At 42.2% G+C, this 24,853-nt stretch overlaps 1 protein-coding gene across 1 annotated transcript in view; it reads right to left on the minus strand.

Moving 5' to 3' along the window:
* The window catches only part of CYP7B1 (cytochrome P450 family 7 subfamily B member 1), a 206,733-nt gene extending 188,640 nt beyond the window's left edge, over positions 1-18,093 (minus strand). Inside the window, exons 1-2 of the mRNA XM_008255573.5 lie at positions 18,002-18,093; positions 17,330-17,707 (exon numbers count right to left, since the gene is read on the minus strand). Coding sequence (XP_008253795.2) covers positions 17,330-17,707; positions 18,002-18,093 — 470 coding nt within the window. The remainder of the gene's footprint in view (positions 1-17,329; positions 17,708-18,001) is intronic.
* Positions 18,094-24,853: the final 6,760 nt, after the last annotated feature.

A 24,853-nucleotide genomic window follows, 5' to 3' on the forward strand; every position in this document is an offset into this window, starting at 1 on the left:
TTGGCCTAGTAGTTAAGATGGGCCCACATTCCACATTGGAGTGTCACTGTTAGATTTCTGGCAACGTCTCCTGATTCCAGCTTCCCACCAATGCAGATCCTGGATTCAGTTCTGGGCTTCAAGATTTAGCCCCAACCTGGCCTTCAGCCTTTGTGAAGTGAACCTGTAGACAGGAGTGCTCTCTCTCTCAAATAAATAACTAAATTAAAAATAATCAGTGACCACAATCCTGGAATGAACTTGAATTCTATCCTGTAATCATACATTTATCTTCTCCATCCACTAGCCTACATTCCTGGTTCCTAAGAGACAGGGTAAATGGCTACTAGCTACTTCTCACATCTTTACATCAAGACTTTAGATGAATGGAGTCTTTTCTCTCAACTTCAATTTGAAAACAAATCCAAATGAAAATCTTAAGTCTCATGCTTTCTGTTACTAATATTGGCCCAGAAAACATAATCTTGAGAAAGGATGGTAAGTAACATTTACATGTAGCATGAGATGTTCGGAAAGATGTGACTCCTGGGGGAATTGTCCTGAGATGCCAGCTATCCCAATTTATCTCTACTAATCTAGCACAAACCCATGCAAGTAGAATTGAATTTAAAAATAAGGCTAAGTGTTCAATTGCCAAAGAAATAATAACTGAGCATTCCACAGACATTGCATATTCAATAAGAAATACTGAATCTCTTGGCCCCTAACCTAATCCTTGGTTCAAAGCAGAAGTGTAGGAATCAACCTTTTGCCTTCTCTCTCTCTTTCACTCATCTCCCATCTAACCCAATATCAAATCCCTGAACAGTGCCTATTCCCAAGTAATTTCTCCAGTGTAGCCCCACTATCAGCACTTGTTGTGGCTAATCTCTCTCTTGATCACCAAGAACATGTGTAGTGAAATTCTGAATGATTTATGTATCTGTATAGATTTTGAGTTCCTAGAGAACAGAGCTGTCTTTCATATCTGTATAATCAGTAGCTAACAAAGCATGTATACAGTAGGTGGCCAATAAATATTCAATGAGTTAACACTAAAAGAATCACACAAGAGGGAAGACTTGTAGATTTGAGAGATTAGGATTAAAGTGGGACAATCTCTTACTTTGGCATTGGTTACTGTTGGGAAAACAGTGTCAATATTAACAGTTGACACTAGCGGTTCAACTCTTCTCCCCGTGCAAGTCACTACCTTAGGGGATCACATCACAGAAGCTAAGTGTTAACACACTGACAAATACAGGTGATAAGTGATGTTGACTTAATAGAGTAGAGAAGAGTGAACACTGGAAGATTGGAACCTACTTGAACACAGTTTCCCTAACTTCACTATAAACTCTTTAGTGGGAGAAATTGGAGATTTTTCATTCTATTCACAAGAGGAATTTCCACACTAAAGGAACTCAGTAAGTATTTACTGAAAAGAGCACACTTTCTTTTCTTCAGCAGTCTGAGCAATGAAAAATGTTCAAAATCCATCTATGTTTCTCCAAATACTCTTTTATCCTCAAGGTAAAATTCCTTGTGAGCAATATCATGCCAAGTAAGTAGTGGAGTTAGTATTAAAATCCCTACTTATCTCTGAATCTAAAGCCACTGCTCTTAACCCCTTGGCCATGCTGCTTCCTGATATGTTTTAAACATGTGCCTTGGTCCAATATCTTACCCACTCTGCTTCCTTTTAGCAACAGCAATTTCTTTTTTTTTTTTAAGTTTTATTTATTTATTTGAAAGATAGAGTTACAGAAAGAAAGAAGGAGAGACAAAGAGAAACTTTTCCATCTGCTGGCTTACTCCACAAATGGCCGCAACAGCTGGGGCTGGGCTGATCTGAAGCCAGGAGCCAGGAGTTTCTTCCAGGTCTCTCATCCAGGTGCAGGGGCCCAAGGACCTGGACCATCTTCTACTGCTTTCCCAGGCCATAGCAGAGAGCTGGATCTGAAGAGGAGCAGCTGGGACTAGAACTGGTGCCCATATGATATGCCGGCTCTGCAGGCAGAAGCTTAGCCCCCTATGCCACAGGGCAGGTCCCAGCAACGGGAATTTCAGCTAGTTTTTTTTTTTTTTTTAAATATTTTTATATATGTGACACTGTTGTCTCTGATGTGAGTTCAGGACCTTCTTATCTCTGAACTGAGCTTTGATCAGTTGGCAATGATGTAGAATTCCAAATGTGTTTAGTTAATCTCCATCCAAAAACTAACAGAACACAGAGCTTCCTCTTATTCTCAGAAATAGAATTACTCTCAGTGGCCAAGAATGAGATGTTTCTCATGGCCTGGTTCTCACTCTGGGACTCAGGGTTTTGTTGTTGTTGTTTTTTAATTTTTTTTTGACAGGCAGAGTGGACAGTGAAAGAGACAGAGACAAAGGTCTTCCTTTGCCGTTGGTTCACCCTCCAATGGACGCCGCGGCCGCTATGCTGTGGCCTGCACACCGCACTGATCGATGGCAGGAGCCAGGTGCTTCTCCTGGTCTCCCATGAGGTGCAGGGCCCAAGCACTTGAGCCATCCTCCACTGCTCTCCCGGGCCATAGCAGAGAGCTGGCCTGGAAGAGGGGCAACCGGGACAGAATCTGGCACCCCAATCGGGACTAGAACCCGGTGTGCCGGCGCCACAAGGTGGAGGATTAGCCTAGTGAGCTGCAGCGCCGGCCTGGACTCAGGGTTTTGAGATCCCAACATGTTGGGTCCTGAAACTACTCTTTTTGTTAACAAGTGGCGTAAGAGGAATTCACAAGAATCTGCTTAGCTTTGATTTATGTGGCACCATGAGTTATAGTCTTTACAGTGAACTGCATTTATCAGCTACTTAGCATTTTGTGACTCAATTGTAATGATTAAAAAATTATCCACAGGGACCTGGCATTGTGGTGCAGCTGGTTAAGTTGCCACTTGCCACACTAGAATCCCACATCAGAGTGGAGTCCTGGCTGCTCTTCTTCTGATCCACCTTCCTACTACTGTGCCTGGGAAGGCAGTGAATAGGTGGCTCAAGGATTTGCTCTGCCTTTCAAATAAATGAATACATTTTTTTTAAATTGCCGGGGACAGTGTTGTTTAGAGGGTCAAGTCACCACCTGCAAAGCCAGCATCCCATATCAGAGTACTGGTTCAAGTCCTAGCTGCTCCGTTTCCAGTCCAGGTCACTGGGAAAGCAGCAAAAGATGGTCCAAGTGCTTGGGTTCCTGCCACCAGGTGGGAGACACAGATGGAGCTCCAAGCTCCTGGCTTCTGCCTAACTCAGTCCAGGTAGTTGCTGCCACTGGGGAATGAACAGTGGATGGAAAATCTCTCACTCTGTGTCTCTCCCTCTGTCTGTCACTCCGTATTTCAAATAAATAAAAACATGCCTTTAAAAAAATTAACCACAGACTTTGTTTTCTATAGTATTGAGTCTATTTAAGGAAAGTTATTTTCTTAATTATTAATGTATTTCTTGTTGACTACCTACAATGTGCCAGACATTTTACTGGGTGCTGAGGACACACAGATGATAGAAAAGCAGATCCTGATTCTCAAACTAGTTACTGGCGTGCTGGTTGGGTAGAGGTGTATATTAACTAATAACTGTAATACGTTCTGTGATTTCAGGGAAGGCTGGGAAGGAACCAGAGAACTTTGCCTGGGAGTGAACTGGTGAAATTTCAGAGAGGTGGGGCATTTATGCTGCACCTATAAGGCCAGAAATAAAGGGACTACAATGGAATCACAAGAAAGCACAATGTGTTTCAATTTTTTTTTTAATTGAAAGGCAGAATGACACAGAGAAAGGGAGAGAGAGGAGAGAGAGAGAGAGAGAGAGAGAGAGAGAGAGAGAGAGAGAGAGAAATATCTTTCATCCACTGATTCACTCAACAGGCCAAAGTTCAGATCGCAGAACTCCATGTGGGTCTCCCACATGGGTGGCAGGACCCAAGTAATTGGGCCATCTTCCACTGCATTCCTGGAGGTAGATTTGAAGGAGCAGTGGGGGACTCAAACCAGCGTTTCCATGTGGGATGCCACTGTTGGCAAGCAGCAACTTTATCCACAGCACAATAACACCAGCCCTAGGACAAATAAATTTTGTATAGATGAAATATGCGTGGCTTGAGGGGGTCAATTTGAGAATGGCAATATCCTTATAGAATCACACCATTCAAAAATCATTACATAATCCCACTTCCTCATTTATAGATGAGAAAATTGAAGCACAGAGAAAGTTAGTTATCTTGTCATTTCCTCTGCTGGTTCCTTCTTTGCTGTTTCATAAATATAATAGTCCTAATTTTTCTCTTTCAATAAGGTTAAGTATTAGTCTGGATTAAGTGAGAATAACTGCATAGCTATCTATAACCCACAGATTCCAGCCACCTGCAGTGGGTTTTATTTCCAAGGCCTCTGCTTTTAAAATGTAAAGAACTAATCAAGAGATTAAAATAAGAGGGGCAAGTTCCAAAAATAGATATGGAGAATTTTAGTACAGAAAGAAAACACTGATTTGAGTCAATTTCTATAGAAACATCAAAATTTCAAAGACTTTTTAAGATTCTTTCCATGGAAAAGTAAAAATTATTTTAAGTTTAAAATATGTCCTCTCTTTAGAACCGTGGGTCTTATGTCATACAGACTACTTTACAAATACAGAAAGTCACAAATGCTTTGGTCAAAAGTCTTTCCCCGGGCTGGCGCTGTGCCTCACTTGGTTAATCCTTCACCTGCGGCACCTGCATCCCATATGGGTGCCAGGTTCTAGTCCCGGTTGTTCCTCTTCCAGTCCAGCTCTCTGCTGTGGCCTGGGAGGGCAGTGGAGGATGGCCCAAGTGGTTGGGCCCCTGCACCCACATGGGAGACCAGGAAGAAGCACCTGGCTTTTGGCTTTGGATTGGCGCAGTGCCAGCCATAGCGGCCAATTGGAGAGTGATCCAACGGAAGGAAGACCTTTCTCTCTGTCTCTCTCTCTCACTGTCTATAACTCTATCTGTCAAATAAAAAAAAAGGTTTCTACCCTTCTTCAGTTGACAATGACTTCCTGTGTTCTAAGAATATTTTTATCTTTCTATCCCATGATTTCTATCCCATATAACACATTGATAAGTAAAAAGGGTAGAATTAGTTTGAAATGGATACACATGTATACACTCACATATTTATACATAGGTACATATCCATACATATACATACATATGCACATATATGTACATACACTGTATGTGCAGTGAGAGAAGTTGAATGTACTATTGCAAAGAAATTCAAGAGAAAATTTATGCATTCTGTATACAGTACAGTGCCCAGGTGAAAAAGGTCATTCAAAATCCAAAATAAGATTAACAACTCACTATAGAGCTGAAGACATTCAAAAGACAGAAAAGGGCCAGCGCCGTGGCTCACTAGGCTAATCCTCTGCCTACGGCGCCAGCACCCTGGGTTCTAGTCCTGGTTGGGGCGCCAGATTCTGTCCCAGTTGCTCCTCTTCCAGTCCAGCTCTCTGCTGTGGCCCGGGAGAGCAGTGGAGGATAGCCCAAGTGCTTGGGCCCTGCACCCACCTGGGAGACCAGGAGGAAGCACCTGGCTCCTGGCTTCGGATAGGCGCAGCCCACCGGCCGCAACGCACTAGCCGTAGCGGTCACTTGGGATGAACCTACAGAAAAAGGAAGACCTTTCTCTCTGTCTCTCTCTCTCTCACTGTCTAACTCTGTCTGTCAAAAAAATTAAATTAAAAAAAGATCATAAAAGGCACCACTATGCTTTGCTGCAACAAACAATATTTTAACTGTAGCACTTCTTTATTCAACATTTAGTACTGCTTCTCCAGGTGCAATAGTCGATGTGATGATGACATATACAACAGCTTGCATAATCCATTTAGGAAGGATTGTTAAAATGAGAAACACACTAAAATGTCTTTAATAAACTCTCAGAGTATGAAACTATCCTTCCTCTCTGGTTGTAGGTTTCTTCAACTTGAATTTTCTTCTAAAAACAGTGATTGTGAATCCAATTCTAAACATTTTCAGAAAAATTAAGTTGTGACCATCTGCATCGCCATGATCCTGGTGACACAAGTAGGTTCTGGCATCACCTGTCCTATTCACCATTGCAGCTGAACACAGAATTCTCAGGGCACACAGTGAAGCCCAACTCCTCTGTAGAGCCACTAAGTGAGTGGGTACAAAAGCCAGTAAAGGGCATAAGAAAAAAAGCGGTATTTGCCCAAGTTGTCCTTAAGTGTGGCTTTCACACAGTCTAGTGCAAGAGAGAAACAGCTTTATTCTTAGAGATATATTCTTCATAATTCAAATGCATACATTCATAGCTTGGTTAATGCCTACTAGAAATGCTCAGATGTTGCATTACTTCTTAAAAGTCTCAGCTGTTTGTAAAGAATAACTGCATATGTCAGAATATTTTTGTAAGATTAGTGAAAGGGAATAAGAAAAAAAGATTAAGAGGTTGAGGTTTAGCTTGAAGTCAAACATTGAGGGTTTGAACCTTAACTATACTACATTCCAGCTGCATGTTGTTGGGAACATTATTTAAATGAAACTTCCCTTTTTCCTCTAAAGCATGAGGAATGTTACTGTGGGAGGGGACTCAGGAAAATTCAATATAATAATGACTTTAAAGCACTTGTTCCTATATCCAGCCCAGAAGAAATGATTGGAAGACTTGGGTGTCATTATTATAAGTCAAACATGAATCTATAGTACTACATACTTAATGCACAAGTAGAGAAATGGGTCAATGGTGTTGAAACAGCTAACCTTAAGGTGATACCTATCACCCAAATAAGCTAATCATGTCACATTCAAGCTCAAAGGAACAGCATTATTGAAGTACAATACCAGAACACTAAGCCCTCACTGGATGTGATGGAGCAATAAGGCATTTGTCTTCCACGGATAAAATGATTCGGGTGTTCATAGTTCTTTGCTTTCACTAGGACAACTGTGATTTTTCAAACAGAGAACCTAGTTTTTGTAATGATTCATAAGCACCAATTCTACTATGATTTGTTTCAAATGTTTTAAGGAAAAATCACTTGATTACCAGAAAGAGGTCCAGTTCTTTTCCAAGGGGGTCTTGATTTGTTGAATAAAGCCTTGTGTTTGCCTATATTACAGAGTGGACTCTAAATAGTTACACAGATCCAGCTTCTTCTACACCTGAAAGTTGATAATATGCAGTTTTACACCCTGGACTTTTCAGGATCAAGAATTTTAGGGGTTATCTGTTTTATAGCTACTCTGTTTTGTTGTGGTTCTACAAACATAATCATCCCATCAATATATTTGCCATTTATTCATAATAGTTGACACTTGCTTAAGAAATCCTCAATTTTTAGTTAAAGAAGTAGAAAACTTGAAATATATGCTATCAGATGTCATTTTTATGCGGCTGTATATTTTGATATCAATATCTACAGCACTAAAATAGTCATATTCAAAAAAGATAAGAATCACTGCACCAAACTCATTCACTCATTCATTAATTCATCCATGCTTCTTTCTTCTAACAAGGACTCACTGAGTGCTTACTCAGGACTAGATACTGTGCTAGGTGCTAAAACTTCAGGAAAGCTTCTAAGGTTTCCTCCCCATTATAATCAACTACTGAAGATGAAGTTATGAGGAGAAGTGATAATGAATTTAAATCTTGTTGTGGTTGCACTTTTGTTAAATTTCTATTAATTTTATATTAAGCAATTATAGAATTAATTAATCTTTCTCAATTTCCTATAGACCAAAAAAATTCTATCCCAAATACTTTTGTTGAAAAAAAAAACATAAAAATGAGCACTTCAGCTATAAAAATGCAAGATATAATAGATGTCACCTTCTCTTATTCAGCAAAGTAGCTTCTATAATTTTGTCCTTTGCCTTTCACAGAACAGTAACCTGGAGTAGTTTCAATGGGATTTTACTTTGGATAAAGCACAGAAAAATTCTCCTGTAAGAAGCTATTAATCTTTCCTCTACAGCTGATGGCTCTATCTGCTTTATTATTTTTGGCAAATCAATGAAGTACAGTTCCCATTCCCTTAGATCTTTCAAATACTCAAAGTCATCCCAGCTTTCTCCTCCATGCTGCAAGCAGCAATTAGTAATTCTGCACCAAGTCAGTGCTAGAAAAATCTAACCAAATCGTATCTGAGTCTCAAGGTCTATAGTCTATGTCTTATTTTCAAAAAAAGTTAAAGATTCATGAAGTTCCTAAATACATGACATACAAAACTTTCCCATAAATTGGTGGATAATAAAGAGAGGCATCAATGCATAGTCCACAATTATCTGTGAAGTTTGGGGACCAAAAGTCTCAACCTATTATGTCTTAGTATCGCAATGAAGGTACTGAGAATTTAAAAATATTCACTTTCTATGTTGTTTCTTATGGGCAACCATCAAGGTCAGACGAAGCCCAACCTTTATCACCCTTTGAACCTTCTTGCAAAAAGCTGTGTTGTGGGGCCAGCATTGTAGTGCAGCAGGTTAAGCTACTGCTTCTGCAGTGTTTGCATCCTATATCCTTGTGCTGGTTGAGTCCAAGCTACTTTGCTTCTGATCCAATTTCTTACTAATTCTCCCAGGAAGGCAGCAGAAGATGGCCCAAGTATTCAGATCCCTGCCATTCATATAGGATACCAGAATGGAGTTCTCTCTCTCTCTCTCTCTCTCTCTCTCTCTCTCTCTCTTTCTGTGTGTGCGTGTATGTGTTGCTCTCTTCCCCCTCCACATCCTGTCTCTGCTTTTCAAATAACTTCAAAAAAAGAAGCAATGTTAAATGCAAACAGCATGTTAGTTTTCTACAAATGCTGTTATAAATTGCCAGAAATTTAGCAACTTACGTAATACAAACCTATTATCCTATAGCACTGCAAGCCAGAAGATCAAAGCACATTTCACTGAGCTAAAATTGTGGTATTGGCAGAACAGGCTTCACATTGTTTCTTTTTGGAGGCTCTAGAACAGAATTTACTTCTTTGTCTTCATTGTCTCCAGGCTGTCCTCATTCTTTAATCATGGATTATTTCAACTATGCTGAAAGTCAGTACAAAGTGAAGTCTCTCTCACATCATATCACTGTCACCTCCTTTTCTGCCTCCCTCTTCCAGTTTTTATGACTCTTGTCATTACATTGGGCTCATCCAAATAATCCAATATAATCCCTTAGTTTACCATTAACTTGATTAGAAATCTCTATTGCTTCTGCAACCTTAATTGCCCTTTGCCATAAAACCCAACATATTCACAGGTTCTGAAGATTAAAATGTGGGCATTTCTGGGATTGAGAGGGATGTATTCTGTCTACTACAGCCTTTATGGATCTAGAACCCAAGATCCAGTTTTAATCCTGAGTCATGCTGTACTTTAGGCAAACTAATTAACCAATCTCATTTTGTTTCACTCTCTTCTCTTGAAGCTTTAAAACAGTTATAACTTGAATGGGAACAAAGGTGAAATAATATATGAGAAATATATAGGCATAGAGCCTGCCACATAGTAGGTCTCTGACATTGTTCATTTTCTTCTTCCCTCATCTTCCTGTTGAAAGAAATCATTGTCCTGGGGTGGAACTGAGTTTTAGATCCAGATTCATTTTAGTTTCACAGCCATGCTGTTTGCTTCTTCTAACAATAATTTATGCAAGAAAGGCCCAATATTGGAAAAGATGGTGACACCAATGGCTTCACATTCACAAACTGCCAACAATAGTCTACAACATGTTTGCATTCCCCCAAAATTCTTATATTGAAATCCTAACCCCCAAAGTGATGGTATTAGGAGATGGAATCTTTGGGGGCTGATTAGTCATATGGGCAGACCACTCAAGAATGGAATTAGTGTCCTTACAAAAGAGGCCCAAGATATCTCCTTTTTCTCTTCCACATGTGAAGATCTCATGAGGACAGTTATCTACGAGGAATGGGCTCTCACCAGACACCGAGTCTGCAGGTGCCTTGATCTTGGACTTAACCTAAAGAGGTACAAGAAGTGAACTTTTGTCATTTATCAGCAACCCAGTATATGGTATATTGTGACAGCATCCTGAACAGATGAAGATATGGCCCCACATTACTGGAAAGCACTCCAAGATTTTACTCTGACAGAGAAAAAAAAATATTTAGGCTAATCTAACATAACTTATGAATTGATTCTCTGCTATGACAAATAGATGATATATTTGAAGAGATAACTGGGATTGTCCAACAGAATATGATTACAGAATTGAGGAACCCTCAATATTGATTCAACTGGCAATACTGAACACTCCATGATCCATCAAATGGTCACTTTGACCAGCACACAAAATAAACAATAAAATGCTTTTTTCAGTCTTCTTATATTGTACTAGAATATGGTAGGGATATTCTTTTAGGAATTGTTTTTCCTTTTTTTAGGTTGCAAAATAAAACACAAGCCATATTTCTCAAATCAGAACAAAACCAGTTCAAACTCTAGGCTTAGGAAGGGAAAGTGTGGCACTAGCTGATGAGCGGTTTAACCAAAAGCCACAGACGTGCCTGGTGAGCTCTCTGTCCCCTAATCTGAAAAAGCACACCAATCTCTTAACTTCGAGAAACTCTTTCGTTAACAATGCAAAAACATCTCTTATTTTCCAGAGAAAGTGTAGTGTATTAGTCAGGGTTCTTCAGAGAAACAGAAAAAATGATACACATGTATGCATATTATGAAAAACACATGAGAGTCGTACTTTGGAAATTTATATTCATTAAATAAAAGATTAAAAAAAAAAAAAGAAAAAGAAAAACACATGAAAGATTTTCACATTTCTTTCCATCAAACAAGCCCACCTTTCATATTCCACAAACTCCTGGGAGTAAAAAACTCTCATGTGTGTATATCCAGTCAGCTCTCCCTATCCACAGGTAGCACATCCATGTAGTCAACCAACGGTGGATTGAAAATATTCAGGAATGAGCCGGCGCCGCGGCTCACTAGACTAATCCTCTGCCTTGTGGCACCAGCACACCAGGTTCTAGTCCCGGTCAGGGCACCGGATTCTGTCCTGGTTGCCCCTCTTCCAGGCCAGCTCTCTGCTGTGGCCAAGGAGTGCAGTGGAAGATGGCCCAAGTGCTTGGGCCCTGCACCTGCATGGGAGACCAGGAGAAGCACCTGGCTCCTGCCATCGGATCAGCGCGGTGCGCTGGCCGCGGCGGCCATTGGAGGGTGAACCAACGGCAAAGGAAGACCTTTCTCTCTGTCTCTCTCTCTCTCACTGTCCACTCTGCCTGTCAAAAAAAAAAAAAAAAAAAAAAGAAAGAAAGAAAGAAAGAGAAAATATTCAGGAATGAAAATTGTGTCTGCACTGAACACAGACTTTTTCTTGTCATTATGCCCTAAACAATGCAGCACAGCAACTATTTTCATTGTATCAGGTATTATAAGAATTATAAGTATTATAAGTATTATAAGATGCTTGAAAGTACAGGTGAGGATGTGCATATGTTGCATGCAAATACTATACCACTTGACTGAAGTGGACTTGAGCATCCCCAGATATGTGTTATCTAGGTGAGGGGAATTCTGAAACCAATCTCTCATGCTTACAGACAGCCCTATGGATCATGGAAGCTAAGAAATCTCATAATTAGTTGTCTCCAAGTTGGTGACCCAAGGAAAAGAGTGGCATAATTCCAAGGCCTGCGTGTTGGGGAGCTGGGAGTATGGGTTCCAGTTTGAGTCTGACAGCCCGAGTACCAGAAGAGCTGAGAGCAGGAAAAGATTGAAGTTCCAGTTCAAGCAGTTTGGGAGAGGACAAATCCTCCCTTCCTTCTCTTGTTTCTAGCCAAGCCCTGAAAGGTGCCCACCTGATTCAGGGAGGGTAATTTTCTTCACTCAATCTACAGATTCAAATGCTCATCTGTCCTAGAAAAATCCTCATAGATACACCCAGAAATATTGTTTAATCAGCTATCTGGGCCTTCTGTAATCCATTCAAGTTGAGGCATAAAATTGACAATGAGCTATCAGTCTAGGGTAGAGGGAATGGGGTATATTGGATGTAACCTTTGCATTCCCTCCTGAATGCTTTAAATCATCCCTCAATTACTTTTAATGCCTAGTACAATGTGTTATATGAATCACTGAATCATTGTTTTGGGAATAATGATAAGAAAAAATCCTGTACGTGTTTGTTATGAATGCACTGATTTTCCCATGCTTTTTTTTTTTTTTTTTTTTTTTTTTTTACAGGCAGAGTGGACAGTGAGAGAGAGAGAGAGAGAAAGAGAGAAAGGTCTTCCTTTGCCGTTGGTTCACCCTCCAATGGACGCCGCGGCCAGCACGCTGTGGCCGGTGCACCGCGCTGATCCGAAGCCAGGAGCCAGGTGCTTATCCTGGTCTCCCATGGGGTGCAGGGCCCAAGCACTTGGGCCATCCTCCACTGCACTCCCTGGCCACAGCAGAGAGCTGGCCTGGAAGAGGGGCAACCGGGACAGAATCCGGCGCCCCGACTGGGACTAGAACCCAGTGTGCTGGCGCCGCTAGGTGGAGGATTAGCCTAGTGAGCCGTGGCGCCAGCCCCCATGCATTTTTAATATCCCTCACATTTGATCTAAAAATTTCTACTGACCACTGACTACATGCCAAGCAATGCGCAAACAATTTTGATGTCCATACACAGCTCTTTCCACAATGTGCATTTCCATGAACATTTTGAAGACAAATTCAGCATACTCGAGTACAGAACTACTTTTCTTATTGGAAAAGGGCAAGAAACAAGAACTTTACGCATTGTTGGAGCCAGCCTGGTTCTTTTCATGCTCTAAGCAGGGGTAACAATGTGAGGGATCTAGAGTCCCGTGGCTCTTGTCTGGTAGTAATTGAGCACAACCAGCCATCCTGCATGATACACATCCATGGATTCAACCAACTGCAGATCAAAAAATTGCAGGTTCATGGGAAGCGACTGGCACTGTGGCATAGTGGGTAAAGCTACTGCCTGCAGTGCCAGCATACTATATGAGCGCCAGTTCGAGTCCTGGCTGCTCCACTTCTTCTTTTTTTTTTTTTTTTTTTTTTTTTTGACAGGCAGAGTGGACAGTGAGAGAGACAGAGAAAAAGGTCTTCCTTTGCCGTTGGTTCACCCTCCAATGGCCGCCGCGGCCAGCGCGCTGCGGCCGGCACACCGCGCTGATCCGATGGCAGGAGCCAGGAGCCAGGTGCTTTTCCTGGTCTCCCATGGGGTGCAGGGCCCAAGCACCTGGGCCATCCTCCACTGCACTCCCTGGCCACAGCAGAGAGCTGGCCTGGAAGAGGGGCAACCGGGACACAATCCGGTGCCCCAACCGGGACTAGAACCCGGTGTGCCGGCGCCGCTAGGCGGAGGATTACTGGCTGCTCCACTTCTGATCCAGCTCTCCGCTATAGCCTGGGAAAGCAGTAGAGAGTGGGCCAAGTCCTTGGGACCCTGCACCAGCGTGGGAGACCTGGAAGAGACTCTGGGCTCCTGGCTTTGGATCAGCATAGGTCTGGCCATTGCAGCCAGTTGGGGAGTGAACCAGGGGATGGAAGACCTCCCTCCCTCCCTCTCTCTCTCTCTCTCTCTTTTTCCCTCTCCTCTCTCTGTGTAACTCTGACTTTGAAATAAATAAATAAATCCTTTTAAAAATGCACAAGAAAATTAGTGCATCCATAACAAATGCATACAGGATTTTCCTTATCATTATTTCCCAATGATTAATATAACATTTACATTGTAAGTAATTGAAGGATGATTTAAAGCATTCAGGAAGGAGAGCAAAAGTTACATCAAATATCACACCACATTATATGAGGGACTTGAGCATCCTCAAATTTTATTATCCTCAGGAGGTCCTGGAACTAATCTTCTGAACACCAAATACCAAAGGATGACTGTAACTAAAAACAGAAATAAGTGACTTTTGGGATCCAGTGATGTCAACAAATGAACATTTCAAAGCAACTCAATAGATATATAACCTTACCATCATACAACACAAATAGTCATTGGATTTTAACACCCTTTTAATCTCGCTGGTTTCTAACCACAACATTTTGGGGATGGGAACATAAGTATTAGGAGAGAGGGATGAAAAGCGAAAGGAAACTCATACCATTTTTTTTTTCTTAATAGCAATCAGGAGAAAAGGGTCTCTGGTCAGTGCTGAGCAAACCTCACACGCAAACACCTGTCTTCTAAGCCTTCAAATTCAGATTGACCAGAATATTTCAGCACTTTGCACTTTATTTCATAACATTATCCACACAGGACAGGATCACTACTCTTCCCACACAAGATTTTGCTCAGAGAAATGGGGTTGCCTAATAGTGCAAAACTCAGTGTTATTCAAAGTGTAATGCATACAGTTGCAAGTCTGAAACTGTTTTCTTATCACAAATCAACAGAGAGCTCCATGCCAAACCTGGGAGTGAATGCTTAGAAACCTTTAGACCAATCTGATGGAACAATCTTGTATCTGTGAAATCTAATAATAAAGAAAACTATCCTTGAGTTTACATAGTTTTGACTTTATTTTATGAATTCTTTTTAAAATACCTTACCAAAGTATGAATCCCTGACAATTTCAAATTAAAGCAAAGAGCAAAACAAAAACTTGTCCCTCACCATGGCCAGTTTTCAAAGCACTATAACAGAAAATTCCTTGCTAATAGTAACAGGCAGACAGTAGGGCCCTGAACACATCTGATAGTAGAAATTATTTACTATGACCCAAAATGATTTTATCATGCTGAAGAGGTAACTAATAATGCAGGCAAATAGAGACAGCAGTATTCAGGAGAAAAGCAAATAGACACAAACTGAAAACATTCTTTGAACATTCTGTAACCCTACCAGTGGTTGAAAACTACTCATAGAAAATATTTTTGAATTCCCCTTTTGGCTACTTGACACCTATAGTTAACAATTGACTGGAGCATCAATGGCTATGAGGCAACAACACAAGAGCAGAATCCTCTGGATGCCTTGGTTCTTTAGGAATAGTCTCGGTACAGCAACTGCCTCATATCAGATATCCAGTAGGTGTCTTGTACAAGGAAGTGTTTGATGCATCATTGTTCAAAGAGATTAAATAATGCTGTTCAGGGTCACAAAATGAGAAAGAGATGGTGGAGTTCAGATTCAAACCATTGACTAGGTAGCTGGTAAACAATGGAAATTTACCTCTCACATTTGTGATGGCTGGGAAGCCCAAGAACAGGTTACCAGCAGATTTAAGGCCTGATGAGGGTTGCTTCTTAGTTCATAAAAGGCCATCTTTGCACTGTGTGCTCCTATGCCAGAAGTGGAAAGGGAATCCTCGGGGTTCTCTTTTATAAGGATACCAATCCTAGTCTTGAGGGCCTTAAGGCATCATCTTCAAGGGTAGGATTTCAACAGACAGATGTGAGGGGTACACAAATATTCAGACCACAGCACCATCAAAGAAGACAGCTTGATAAATAGCTCAAACTTTCCAGTCAAGTTGATAGAGGTAAAACTAAGCTTCCAAAGTTCAAGATGATCAGTGAGAAATGTATCTGCATGCAAAAACCAAAATAAGCACTTAATGGAAAACGAAACTCAGAATCCAGAAAAATAGGGCTTATAACCAATAAACTAACCTTATGAAAGAATGGGTGAGGATGTAGAACTACTGAAATTCTCATGTATTACTGTTGGAAGTGTACAAATACAGTACAATCATTTTATATGTACATACATATAGAAGGAGGCTGTACCTGCCCTTCATGTATATTGGAAATAAAACAAATCACCTTCTTGTCTAGTACCTCTCCTTAAGGACATACCTAGAAGTGCATCTCAATAACTGCAAATAGAGGAGGTGCAATCTAAATAGAATCACAGAACACTGATGCAATAGTGTCCTGATCCTCATCTTAGTCTCTAAAGTCAACACACGGCCTTTGAAGGAGACAATGTGGGCAAGGGCACTGAAGAGTCCAGAAAAGTCTCTAAACACTCACATAGGAAGGAAAGCACAGGCTTCTATCTATAGCAGTCTTCTGTGGACCTCCTAGAAACATCCACAGAAAACTGTATGTAGGATAGTGGTGCCGCTTTCCCAAAAACTATCGAGAACCAACTTGTATCACACACATATACACCTATATATACTTACACATGTATGTAACATATTATATATATTATATATTTGAATATAAATACATACAGTAACAGTAACCACTCAACAAAACATATCCTTTTGCTTTTGAACTCTATCAAAAGAAACGGGCTTGTGGTGCCAAGAGTTAATCCACACCTTGAGACAACTGCATTCCCTATGGCAGTGATGGTTCCCTAGTTGGAGTCATGCCTATTCCACTTCCAATTCAGCTCTCTGCCAATGCTCCTAGGAAGCAGTGGAAGACAGCTCAAGTATCTGATGCCCTGCCACCCACCTGGGAGATCCATATGCAGTTCCTGACTTCTAGCTTCAGCTTGGACCAGTCCTGGCTATTGCAGCCATTTAGGGAGTAAACCAGCTGATGGAAGACATCTCTCTCTCTCTCTCTCTGCATTTCGAATAAGTACTTAAATCCTTTAAAAAAAAGCCATTTAGAATGTAACACTATGCAAAAATGACCCAGAAAGAAAGGCAGAATAAAGTAAATTCAAAGTGAACCATTTTACTCGAGCTTCTAGTTTTACTTCCATGTTTAAAATCAGATAAAAAAAATTGCTTATCGGCCTTTTGGCTAAGATCAAGTGTAAAATCAGACAAAAAAGCGACACAGCACTTTGTGTTTTTAGTAATTATTTTGCTCTGATTAAAAACAATAAAACAAATGCATAAAAAACACTATTAACTCATTTTGGACTCGCAGAAATCCCATGAAGTAAGTGCTGTTATTTATTTTTCTAGACGAGGTACAGTGAGGTAAACTGAGGCACGGAGCGGCACCATTATTGTTCACATCGTGTACTGCCACTTTCCTGAAGCATTTCTCTTTTAACTGAGTGAAACCTGAGAAAAGTCCGCTCTCAAAGTGCCCTATGAATTCCAGGCCACAGTAAAGCATCAACTCACAGTTAAAAGGCACAAAAACCTTTGCTGAAGTCTGCCTGATGCATAATGCATCCTGCAAACTGAGGGCTTCTATGAACGTAGGCTGCAGCAGCAAATCAAACCCCGTCCCAGAGCTTCAATATGTATGCGTCAGTACGGGAAAGAGATGGAAGAAGCCTTTGTTATCGCGCACGTTCCCAAAGGACGCCAGTGCCCCGCAGCAAGTTCGGAGCGTCTGCTCTGCAAATCATGGAGGGGACTCCCTGCGCCATCTGGGTCGCGCGGCCGCGGGGCCCAGGACGCATGCGTGGCCGCGGCGGCAGGGGCGCTTACCTGGTGCGCCGGCCGCGCAGGCACAGGGCAAGCAGCAGTAAGGCCGTAGCGAGGACCAGGCCGGGGAGGCTGAACAGCTCCAACTCCAAGCCGCCCATGTCTGCGGTGCGCGCGAGGCCGCGGAGGCAGCCCGGGGTATCCTGGCGAGAGGCGCGAGCGATACTCGGCGCCTGCAAGGCGGCTTCTGTGGGAGGCGCCCGCTGGTCCTGGGCCAGAGAAGCCGTCCTGCCCGCAGTGGCGACAGCAGTGGCCCCGCGGGTCTCCGAGGCTGGATTATAAAGTTCTGCCCTCCCCTCCCCCGCCGCCACCCCCGCGCACCGCCCAGAGCAGCCACAGCGTCCCGCCGGGCTGCTGGTGGAAAAAGGCGCCCTTGCAACTCTAGGGCAGGGAGATGGGCCAAAGGAGGAGGGCGGTGTTAGGATTTCTCAAGAATGAGCACTGAAGACCTGGAGGAGGGGGATTCCTCATCTGAGCTGGACATGAACCCCCTGGGTATCTCCCTCATCCCTTAGTCAGTGGCCCGAGGAAGGAGGGACTCTACTTGCCCCCTGCAGAGAGTTGGGAGTGTGCCCTCTGCACTGTGACAGATCCCTGCTGTTGCCTCCTTCATCTCCCTTAGCCTGTTTGCTCCAGCGTTTTTGTGGAGGGCTTACTTGCACAAAGCTTTGTGACCTTGGCTGGAGACACAGAGACTTGCGGTCTTGAGAGGAACACAATCCCCCTAGACAGCAGGACAGGTGAGACAGGCGATGGCGGAGCAGCATCGCAAGGACGAAGACAGAAGTGGTGCAAGTCCCGCAGGTGGTGCTAACAAAGGAGGAGGAAACCTTTCTGTTATCTTTTATGGATTAATGATCGTCTGTGGCTACTTTGGTCCTATTCATGTATTTGCACAGCAAACTTGTGGTGTAGCTTTTAGCAGAATTATATACAAAATATAAAGATAGGTTAATGACTTATCCTGGTTGTCCAATTGATAAACACCCAGGATCTTCAAAACAAATTTTTTAATACCCATGAATTAAGTGTTCTAACTAAGCCCTATTCCAAGACCTCTGTGTTTTCTTTTTTCTGTCATGCAAAATTTTATCTCCTCCTGTATAGAGACCATTAGGAAGCTTCAAAACTGCTCTGCAACCTCTAATCTTTGGCCTTTCCAGGCCATTGCTCTTTTTTTTTAATGTTTTATTTTTTTATTTTTTATTTTTGGACAGGCAGAGTAGATAGTGAGAGAGAGAGAGAGACAGAGAGAAAGGTCTTCCTTTTTGCCGTTGGTTCACCCTCCAATGGCTGCTGCAGCTGGCGCACCACGCTGATTCAAAGGCAGGAGCCAGGTGCTTCTCCTGGTCTTCGGATGGTCTCCCATGGGGTGCAGGGCCCAAGCACTTGGGCCATCCTCCACTGCCTTTCCAGGCCACAGCAAAGAGCTGGCCTGGAAGAGGGGCAACCGGGACACAATTCGGCGCCCTGACCGGGACTAGAACCCGGTGTGCCGGTGCCGCTAGGTGGAGGATTAGCCTAGTGAGCCGCGGCGCCGGCCCAGGCCATTGCTCTTATTTCAACCTCTCCAAATCATAGACCTGTCCTGGGCGAAACTCTTGGTGAACTTTGTGATGAAGTCATCAGTCTCCCACCATCAGTTTCTATGGTACAACTGCCCTGACTGGCAGAGTGGCATACACTCTGAAGTGCCAGCTGCTGTGGCTCTCACATTCAGTCCATTCATACCTTTGTTAATGGTGCTCCTTCTGAAACACTGCCCTTTCTTCCACAAATGCTACAAGTCTTCCTGCATCTGAAGACCCAGCTCCAATCCTGCTGTCCTCGACAAATCATCCCAAATGCTGCTTTTGTGACTGATCCTTCCTTCCCGATTCTTCTAGCGCCCCATCACCATATCTGATTTATTCTTCTCCACCACATCTGATTCATTTCTAAGTCAAATCTTTTCCTGCTGTAAAAGGTGGATAATACTATGCCAGGGAGCTCAAGCACCACTTTAGTACATGTATTTCCAAATATTGTATTCAGTATTATTTTGTTTACCTAAAAGTCAAATGTAACTGGGAATTCCTATTTTCATGCATTAAATCTGACAGACCTCACAATTCTAGCATAACAGTTCCTAAGTAATAGTGTGACTACTGTAAAATTCTAGCAGTTCACCAGTCTCCTTCAGAAGCAAGCCACAGTTCCTTCAACCTTCGTTGCCAACATTATTGTTTGGTGTGCCTTGATTACAGTGATCAACCCACAGTAAACAGTCAAACAGGAGTAATCCTGGGACAACTTTCAGACTTTGTTGTGTCCTAAACTGTTAGTTGGCATATGGCTTAAGCACATCATGTCTCTTTTGGAAACACTGATTATGAAAGAGAAGTAAGCACAGAAACAGAAGTAAAAGCAGAAAAGATAAAGGGAGAGGGTGACAAAGTAGGAGCCATGTGGATTGGGCCTTGGCACAACACTTAGATGCAGGTTAAGATGCATGTGACCCAGGGGCCAGCGCTGTGCACAGTGGGTTAACACCCTGGCCTGAAGCGCTGGCATCCCATATGGGTGCTGGTTGGAGACCCAGCTACTCCACTTCGGATCCAGCTCTCTGCTACAGAAAGCAGTAAGAAGATGGCCCAAGTCCTTGGGCCCCTGCACGTGCATGGGAGACCCAGAGGAAGCTCCTGGCTCCTAGCTTTGGATTGGCGCAGCTCCAGCCATTGCAGCCAGTTGGGGAGTGAACCAGGGGATGGAAGATCTCTCTCTCTCTCTCTCTCTCTCTCTCTCTCTCCCTCTCCCTCTCCTCTCTCTGTGTAACCCTGACATTCAAAGTAAACAAATAAATCTTAAAAAAAAAAGATGTCTGCATTCCACATTAGAATATCTTTGTCCAATATTCAGCTCCAGCTCTAGAATCCAGCTTCCTGCTAATGCAGACCCTGGGAGGCAGCAGTGATGACTCGATACTTGGTTTCCTGCGACCCATGTGGGAAACCTGAACTGAGTTTCCAGTTCCCAGCTTTGACCCCAGTCCAGTGCCAGCTACTGTAGGCATTTGTATGGTGAGCCAGCAAAGGGAACTCACTCTGAGGCTCTCTGCTTCTCTCTGCCTCTCAAATAAATAAATAAATAAATAAAAATAAACTTAACTAATTAAAAAATAAAATAGAAACCCTGAGAGTCCAGGTGACAGGTCACACTCCAGCACTTCACTCCACCAGTGCAGGTGACCCTGGTGGTCAGAGTGGCCAGCTTCATTCTTTATTCCTTGGCAAATTTAGTGTTGGGTTTTGAACTCTAGCCCTAATCCCATCTAGACCTTCTCTTTTGGCTCTTAAAAGCCTGTTTGGAAGCAATCAAAAACTGAATAATGACTATTTCCCCCTCCATGCCAATATCTGTTCCTTAATTCTCCTAGCCAGATTTTGGAAATACCAATATATGGAACTGAAACCTCCAAGTACATCTACTTCTGCTTAAGTGCATGCAATGTTTTGTTAGACCTATAAAAATTAATTCGATATTAAAACCTGATTGGAGGAAGGTATTTGGTACAATTATGACATCACTTAGGGTACCTGTGTCCCATGTTGGAGTGCCTGAGTTCCAGTCCTGATTCTGCTTCCAATTCCTGCTTCTTGCTAATGTGCACCCTGGGAAGCAGCACATGACAGCTCAATTATTCGGGTCCCTGCTACCCATGCAGAACACCTGAATTGAGTTCTGGCTTCTTGGTTGTGACCTGGCCCAGCTCAGGCTTTTACAGGCATTTGGGGAGTGAATCAGCAGTTGAGAAACCCCTCTGTGTCCCTCTCTGCCTCTCTATGGTTCAAATAAATAAAAATTAAGAAAAAAATAAAATAAAATTCTGGAATGGATTGAACTAAAACAGCTAACACTGAACATGGGAAAAAAGAGGCTGGCTCATATGGCTTCAATCTTGTGGGTTCAGATACTAGGGAAAGGGCAGAGTAGAGGCTTCAGTTGTTGGAAAACAATTTGAAAGTACCACTGTCAGAAATGCCAAAGTAGAATTTCACATATTCTTCCAATGTCAGAAAGTCCCTAAAATCAGGACTGTGCAGTCCTATCAATTTTGATGCAAAATATAGATTGTGTTTTGAATTGTATTAAAGCACAATCCTCTATAACTACAATGCACAATTGCTGTTATCTTTCTAAACTTCCAATGGAATTTACCATCACTACATTTGATTTCTTATCAACTTCTGTTAGAGTTAAGCCCATACCGCCCTCAGCAAAAATTGTATAGTGGAGGAAAAGAAGAGATGGAAGTAGAAAGGAAGACAGGCTGTATACTTTATAATACATTGTTTCATATAATCTTCAAAACCTGTCTCAGATGTAGATATGGTTATTCCCTTTCATATAGAATGAAACCAAGACTTCAAGAGTTTCAGTGCAACCACGGTTATTAAGATTCTATTTCTAACTCTACCATTAGGGGTAAGTCCAATTAAGTATGTGCCAAACTGCACAACTCCTCCCTAAATGTGCCAGGGGATTCCAATTCAATCCCATCAAGGTGACATGTACCAATGCCATCTCACTAGTCAAAGTGATCAGTTTCAGTTCATAATTAATCATAATGATAGGATTAAGAGTCAAAGGGATCACATAAACAAGACTAGTATCTGCTAATACTAACTGATAGAATTAAAAAGGAGAGAACAATCCAACATAGGAAGCGTGATAGACAGCAGACTCATAGAATGGCAGATGTCCTAAACAGCACTCTGGCCTCAGAATCAGCCCTTAAGGCATTCAACTCTGGCTGAAGAGCCCATGAGAGTATTTCAGGCATGGAAAGCCAAGACACTCTGGCAAAAAAAAAAAAAAAAACAAAATGACCTAAATGAAAGATCTCTGTGAGTGAGATCCCCAGTGGAAAGAACGGGCCATCAAAGAAGGAGGTACCTTTCTCTGAAGGGAGGAGAGAACTTCTATTTTGACTATGGCCTTGTCTAAATAAGATTAGAGTTGGTGAACTCAAGAGGCTTCCATAGCCTTGGCAGCTCATGATAAGAGCCTAGAGTGATTACTGACATCATAAACAAGAGTGTCAATTGTGAAATCAACAACAGGAGTCACTGTGCACTTATTCCCCATGTAGGATCTCTGTCCTTAATGTATTGTACTATGTGAATTAATGGTATAACTAGAACTCAAACAGTACTCTATACTTTGTGTTTCTGTGTGGGTGCAAACTGTTGAAATCTTTACTTAGTATATACTAAATTGATCTTCTGTATATAAAGATAATTGAAAATGAATCCGTGGCTGGCACACGGTTCACTAGGCTAATCCTCCACCTGCAGCGCCGGCACACCAGTTCTAGTCCTGGTTGGGGTTCCGGATTCTGTCCTGGTTGCTCCTCTTCCATTCCAGCTCTTTGCTGTGGCCAGGGAGTGCAGTGGAGGATGGCCCAAGTGCTTGGGCCCTGCACCTGCATGGGAGACCAGGAGAAGCACCTGGTTCCTGGCTTTGGATCAGCGTGGTGCACCAGCTGTGGTGGCCATTGGAGGGTGAACCAACGGCAAAGGAAGACCTTTCTCTCTGTCTCTCTCTCTCACTGTCCACTCTGCCTGTCAAAAAAAAAAAAAAAATGAATCTTGATGTGAATGGGATGGGAGAGGGAGTTAGAGATGGGATGGTTGTGGGTGTTAAGGAGGTTATGGTGGGGGGGAAACCACTATAATGCAAAAGTTGTACTTCGGAAATTTGTATTTATTAAATAAAAGTTTAAAAAGCAGATTCTATTTCTAACTGTACAGTTGCTCTTTCCTTACCTTGCATCATATCACCCTTTGAAATTTTCTTTCATGCACTCTTTCTTGCAACAGTTTAGTTATTCTTACCTCCATCTTTGTGGATCCAGTTTTCCTTCTGAGTTGGAGGACAATTGAGCCTGTGCTTTGCACCTTGGCCTACCTTGACCCTTGTCTAAGTTTTAAGCTATTCTCAGTTTTCCCATCAGATAAAAACGAATACAAAGCTGCCTTCTCTGTGGGTTTATGAAGGGTCTATTGTGAAGGGTAAACATAGGGGAACAAGGAATACGCCTGGAACTTCTCCCTTGCTTTACAATTAAGCTGCTTCTGCCATACCAGTGTAGGGTACAAGTAGAAATGAGTTTATCACATTCAACCCAGCTGAGGTGTGAGATTATTGATGTATTACTTCCGTCCAATTAAGATGTGAAATATGCTACACTTTTCTTTCCTGAAGGCTGCCATTTAGGCTCTGACTGCAGCTGAGGTAGCAATAACGGCATACACTGAAATTGCCATAAGCTGGAAAGTTATTGTTTAATTTGGCATCTTGCAAATAGTGAAAAAACTTAGATGCAGGCACCAAAACTGAATAACATATATTAAATCACAAGTATTTTCTCTTATTTTGTGGTGCTTGACAATTTAAACAATTGCACTTACTTCCTCTTTGCTTCAGTGTTTCTTTCTCCTAAAAAGCCACTTTGTTGTATTGACCTAACACTCAATAGATGTGGCAAAAAAATCTTCTTAAATAAAATGCTCTTGAGCAAGCAAAGTGACCCAACAATAGAGAATGTAGTTGTATTTAAATCCTTTTTTTTTATAAAGTACAATTTTAGGTAAGACCTGAATATAATTATTTTGAAGCAGCTTTAAAAATGGTGGAACAGATGGCTCTGATTATCTCCAAGAGGAAGGAAAAGATTGGAGAGCTTTGTCACTTCTTGTTTAACAATCTTGGCATTGCTTATACACACTTGGGTTTTGAAAACTCTAGCTTATAAATTCACAATCCCATGCTAACCCTTAGTTCCTTCTGACTTTCTGACCCTACATCCCAAGCCAATTTTCAAGACTCATTTTCTTCGTTTCTGACTCCCAATGCCTTTTCCAACATTGTATTTCCTGATTAGTTTCTGAACCCAGAATTTGTACCAGACTCTCCTGAAGCATTTCTTTTTTAAATTTAAGGTTTATTTATTGGGGCTGGCACTGTGGCATAGTAGGTTAAATCTCTGCCTATGGTGCCAGCATCCCAAATGTGTGCTGGCCCGACTCCCAGCTGCACCACTTTGGATACAGCTCTCTGCTAATGGCCTAAGAAAGCAGTGGAAGTTGACCCAAGTGCTTAGGCCCCTACATCCACATGAGAGACTCAGAAGAAGCTCCTGGCTTCAAATTGGCCCAGCTCTAGTCATTGTGGCCATTTGGGGAGTGAACCAGCTAATAGAAGACCTCTGTCTCTCCCTCTCTCTGTCTGTAACTCTACCTCTCAAATACATAAATAAATTACAGAGAGAGATGGGGTGAGAGAGAGAGAGAGAGATTTTCCATCTGCCGGTTCACTCCCCAAATGGCTGTAATAGCTTGGGTTGGGCCAGATTAAAGCCAGGAGACAGGAGCTTCATCCAGGTCTCCCATGTGAGTATGGGGAACCCAAGTACTTAGGTCATCTGCTGCTGCTTTCCCATGTTCATTAGCAGGGAGCTGAATCAAAAGTTGGGCAGCTGGGACA

The sequence above is a fragment of the Oryctolagus cuniculus genome, chromosome 6 (genome assembly GCF_051225735.1).
Source record: "Oryctolagus cuniculus isolate XC-2025 breed Fujian yellow rabbit chromosome 6, ASM5122573v1, whole genome shotgun sequence".
Classification (NCBI taxonomy): domain Eukaryota; kingdom Metazoa; phylum Chordata; class Mammalia; order Lagomorpha; family Leporidae; genus Oryctolagus; species Oryctolagus cuniculus.